Here is a 4,881-nt window from a genome sequence, read left to right on the forward strand (position 1 = left end):
TTTCCCCTTTTCCCCTTTTTTCTCTAGTCTTTCTGTCAGCATAAACCAAGGAATTCTTTTTTTTTTTGAAATGGAGTCTCACTCTGTCACCCAGGCTGGAGTGTGCAGTGTGATCTCGGCTCACTGCAATCTCCGCCTCCCAGGTTCAAGCGATTCTCCTGCCTCAGCCTCCCTAGTAGCTGGGATTACAGGCACCCGCCATCACACCCGGCTAATTTTTGTATTTTTAGTAGAGACGGGGTTTCGCCACTTCGATCAGGCTGGTCTCGAACTCCTGACCACAGGTAATCCGCCCGTCTCGGCCTCCCGAAGTGTTGGGATTACAGGCATGAGCCACTGCGACCAGCCGGAATTCATTTTTAACTCAAAGCTTTACAATCCACTTCTGACATTACTCATTTTCCTCCCCTCAGTAAATTTCTTACTCTTACTGGGCGTGTCTAGTTTCTCTCTTCAGCAACTCCTGGGAGACCCTCCTGACACCGCCCATCCGCGCGGCCTGCAGAGAGAGATCAGTGGGAGGAGGAGGAGCCAAGAGCCACCACTTAGGCTTCCAACCAATCCCTATCAGAGTGGGCGGAGCCCACATCCTGATTGGCTGCACGCTCTGAGTCTTGGGGTGGGCTAGAATGGTGGGGCCATGCCTCCTAACTAGGCAGCCAATCAGGACGTGGGGTGCTGGTTTCTCCATTGTGAAGTTTCAACCTTTGATGGTTTGGGTCCTGGGATTCTGGTTAGTACAAGGGGAAGCCTAGTGGGTCTGGCGCTCCGTTTTCAAGACACTCGGAGTCCGTCTTTGTCTAAGGGGAAAGGTCATGGCCCTGAAACCTTCTGCTCCCAATGAGCCCCCTACCACAGGTGATCCAGATGGCTCCCCTACCACAGGTGGTCCAGGTGCCCCAGGTGAGGTGCCCAAAGAGCCGCAAGAGCCTACACAGACACCAGAAGAACTGGCGTTTTACGCCCCAAACTACCTATGTTTGACCATCTTTGCTGTACTTTTATTCCCTCCATTTGGATTGCCAGCTTTGTACTTCTCTTACCAGGTAAAATAATGGCCAAGTCATAGCCCCTGTCCTTTATTATTTTTTTTCCTTTGATACCCAGTCTCACTCTGTCCCCCAGGCTGGAGAGCAGTGGTGCAATCTCGGCTCACTGCAATCTCTGCCTCCCTAGTTCCTGCGATTCTCCTGCCTCGGCCTCCCGAGTAGCTGGGATTACAGGCACGGGCCACAGCGCCTGGCTCATTTTTGTATTTTTAGTTGAGACGGGTTTTGCCATGTTGGCCAGGCTGGTCTCGAACTTCTGACCTCAGGTGATCCACTCGCCTCGGCCTCCCAAAGTGCTGAGATTACAGGCGTGAGCCACTGCACCCAGCCTGCCCTGTCCTCCATTTGGCCCCTGCATCTGCTCCTGTCCTGGGACCTGCACAGGGGCTTTCCCTCAGTGACTGCAGGTCTCCAACCGTTCTCCCCAGGGTTCCTAGACACAGAAACCCACATCTGTGCTTCAACCCCTACAGACTATGAAGGCCAACAAGAAAAGCGAATGGGAAGAGGCTTACACCAATTCAGGCCGAACTGGTTGGCTCAGTGCATTTGCGGTAATGATCGGCTTAGGCATCATTTATGGCTTAGTCCTATTTTAATGAAGGCTAGGCATAGCAACCCAAGGGTCCGCTCCCCAACCGAGCCACTCACCAAAACACTAGCCAGCCAAGTCAGCCATCGAGCAAGAAACTCAACTGCTGAGACATCTAGCCAAGAAATCCTCCAACCAAGGAACTCAACATTCAAGAAACCCACGAACCCAGGAACACCCAGACCACCTGCCTGTGCTACTTCAACTCACTCAGCTCCAGAGCTGTCTTCATCCACCCTAGGGGTCCACACTTCATGCCCTAGATCCCTTTAACTCCTTGACACTGGGTTGTTCTTTCAGAGGAATCTTTAAACCAAAAAACTGGAATAGAATGTTCTGGTTTCCTGTGTGTGTGTGTGTGTGTGTGTGTGTGTGTGTGTGTGTGTGTGTGTGTGTGTGTGTTAACATGCCCACGATTGTTATTCTGTTTCTGGGTCAGTGACCAGTGTCTCTGTTTCCCTGGAGCTGTTTCCTAGACTGTGAAAATCAGAATGTCCCAATGGGGAAGCCCACAGACATAGAATTCAGGCAGATGGGGGTTAAAAACTTACCTCTGACACTGAAAAACTGTATAGCCCTGAACAGATACTTTTCTTGAGCATAGTTCCTTTGTCTGTAAAGCAGGCATAATTGCCAATGTGTGGATGATATTTAGAAATCTGAATTGACGTTTATTCTCTAGGAGTCTTCTCATTTGAGCTGGGATTGGAGATGTCTAGTGTCTCAGAGCAGCAATAAGAAAACAGAAACCTCTTCCAGCTTCTGCCATCCAAATGTCAAGCTCTTAGGGGAAGAATGGAAAGTCCCCAAGAAATGCAAATAGCTTTGGCAGAATAGCCGATGAAGACCACCTCTCCCCCACTCCAGAAAGGCATTTGTTCACCATTCATGGAAAAGGGAATGTGGAGAGAGATTGGATAATAGTACATCCATAAGGTTCCTGGAACCTGCATCTGAGGAAGAGGGGTGTCAGAGACCCCAGCTGTTATCTGTATTCCCTCCTCACAGATAAGGCCTAGAAAGCCTCCAAGTTCTCAAAGATGATATGCTACATGGTGTAGACATTTACAAAGAAATGACCTCAGACAGCCAAGGAGGATACCCCATGGCCCAGCCTAGTGAGAAGAAGATGGCTTCCATAGGAATCCCAAGTGTCAGGTGGAGAGAGAACTATAGAAGAAAACTAGGGATAAGCAGGGAGCCATCCTGCATGAATCAAAACAGAGATCTAGACTGACAATGTGGGCCATAGATACCCAGGGGCTGCTTCTGATGCCCAAGCTTCATGGACAAACCCAAGTTCAGAACCAGATTAATATTTAGCACAATATTTAGCAGAACTAAGTTCCCACCACCATGGAGAATGGGGATTCTCAGTAGAAATTCAATGGAGCTGCTGGGGAAGAGACTGCTCACTGTCCCCCAGAGTCCATCACCTCTTTGTCCTGGGAACATTGCCTGGCCACATCTCAGAGGTTCCCCTCTGCAGCCATGAAATGTGCTTTGGTCCTGTGGAATGTGAGCAGAACTGACATGTACCACAAACAAAGCTGGCTTTTCAATGTCTCCTGGGACACTCCTCTAAACTCCTCCTCCCCTGGCCAACGGGACAAGTGATACCCATGTGATGATTTAGAAGGCCACACGTTATAGACATGGCAAAACCCCATTAGCCTGGGTCCCTGAATCATTCTGGGAACAGTATCCCTTCCCCCAACTGCCTCATGTGGTCAAGCAGAACATAGGCTACTGTGTCGACAAATGACATGCTTGGCCTGTTTCCACAGCCCAACCCACCCGAACCAGTGCAGATGCAGGAGAATAGAGTTCTATTTCTTGCACATCTGGGATTACAGCTTCAAGTTCATGCCCAACAGAGACAACCATTTTATTAGGTGGTTTATAGGAAATAATAATAGAAGGAAATAACAAAGGCCCTAGTCCACCTTAATTGTAACTGTTGTGATGCTGAGTTTGTCTCCTCTGTGGGCCTGGGTGTCTGGGCAGGTCCCATGTGTTTGTGGGACAATGCTCTGGGTTATGGGGATGCCTGGAGACAGGATGATGCCTAGTTGTTTGTCATGTTAGTGGATCTAGAGGGTTAGCCATCCCTGTCCTTCTCCAGATCCAGCCCAGGCGGGGCCTGTCACATTCAGCTGCAAAACCATGTCAGGTTAGGATGGCCCATGTCAACATAAGCAGGCAGACCCAAGTGTCATCTTCTGCTACAGGCCTCAGAAAGCCAGCCAGCCTCCTCTACTTCAGCTCCCAGACTTCATCCAACCTGAATTTCACTCTTGGGCATCCAATTGGTATTTAGCACCAGGTAAACACAAAATGAGGCCAGGCACAGTAGTTTGTGCCTATAATTTCAATGCTTTGGGAGGCTGAGAGAGGAGGATGGCTTGAGCCCAGGACTTTGAGACCAGCCTGGGCAGCAAGTCGATAACTGTTTTCTACAAAATTTTTCAAAATTAGCCAGGCGTGGTGGCACATGCCTATAGTCTCAGTTACTCAGGAGGGTGAGGTGGGAGGATCACTTGAGCCCAGGATTTGGAGGCTGCAGTGAGTCATGATGATGCTACAGCACTCTGGCCTGGGGGACAGAGCTAGACTTTGTCTCTAAAACAAATAAGTGTAAAAAATAAGGCCAGGTGCAGTGGCTCACACCTGTAATCCCAGCACTTTGGGATACCAAGGTGGGAGGATCACCTGAGGCCAGGAGTTTGAGACCAGCCTGACCAACATGGTGAAATCCTGTCTCTACAAAAATATAAATATTAGCCGGTGTGGTGGTGCACACCTGTAATCCCAGCTACTCGGGAGGCTGAGGCAGGATAATCTCTTGAACCCGGGGGTGGGGGTTGCAGTGAGCCGAGATTGCACCACTTCACTCCAGCCTGGGCAAAAGAGTGAAACTCCATCTCAAAAAAAAAAAAAAAAAAAAAAAAAAAAAAATCTTATCTGACTTTGATTGCATTACAATAAATGTAGTTCTCAGTTTGGGGAGATTTAACATCTTTATGATAAGCCTTCCTATTCATAAATATGACATATCAAATAGGACTTATACCTCTTTAGCTTTATTTTATGTATTATAAGCAATCCTTTTTTCCATTACATAATCTAAATTATTATTGGGGTAGAAGAAAGGTACTGAGTATCCCAATGTTGATATCTTGTGTGGCGAACTTACTGAAATTTCTGGGTGTAATAATTCATCATTTTACACGCTTAGAT

The 4,881-nt window shown here is 48.3% G+C and overlaps 1 protein-coding gene across 1 annotated transcript; it reads left to right on the plus strand.

Moving 5' to 3' along the window:
• Positions 1–721: 721 nt before the first annotated feature.
• Positions 722–4,591, plus strand: PMIS2 (PMIS2 transmembrane protein). The gene is given in 2 exon segments (XM_045379749.3): positions 722–1,046; positions 1,478–4,591. Coding segments are annotated over 2 exon segments (402 nt in total). The 5' UTR covers positions 722–815; the 3' UTR covers positions 1,649–4,591.
• Positions 4,592–4,881: the final 290 nt, after the last annotated feature.

The sequence above is a fragment of the Macaca fascicularis genome, chromosome 19 (genome assembly GCF_037993035.2).
Source record: "Macaca fascicularis isolate 582-1 chromosome 19, T2T-MFA8v1.1".
Classification (NCBI taxonomy): domain Eukaryota; kingdom Metazoa; phylum Chordata; class Mammalia; order Primates; family Cercopithecidae; genus Macaca; species Macaca fascicularis.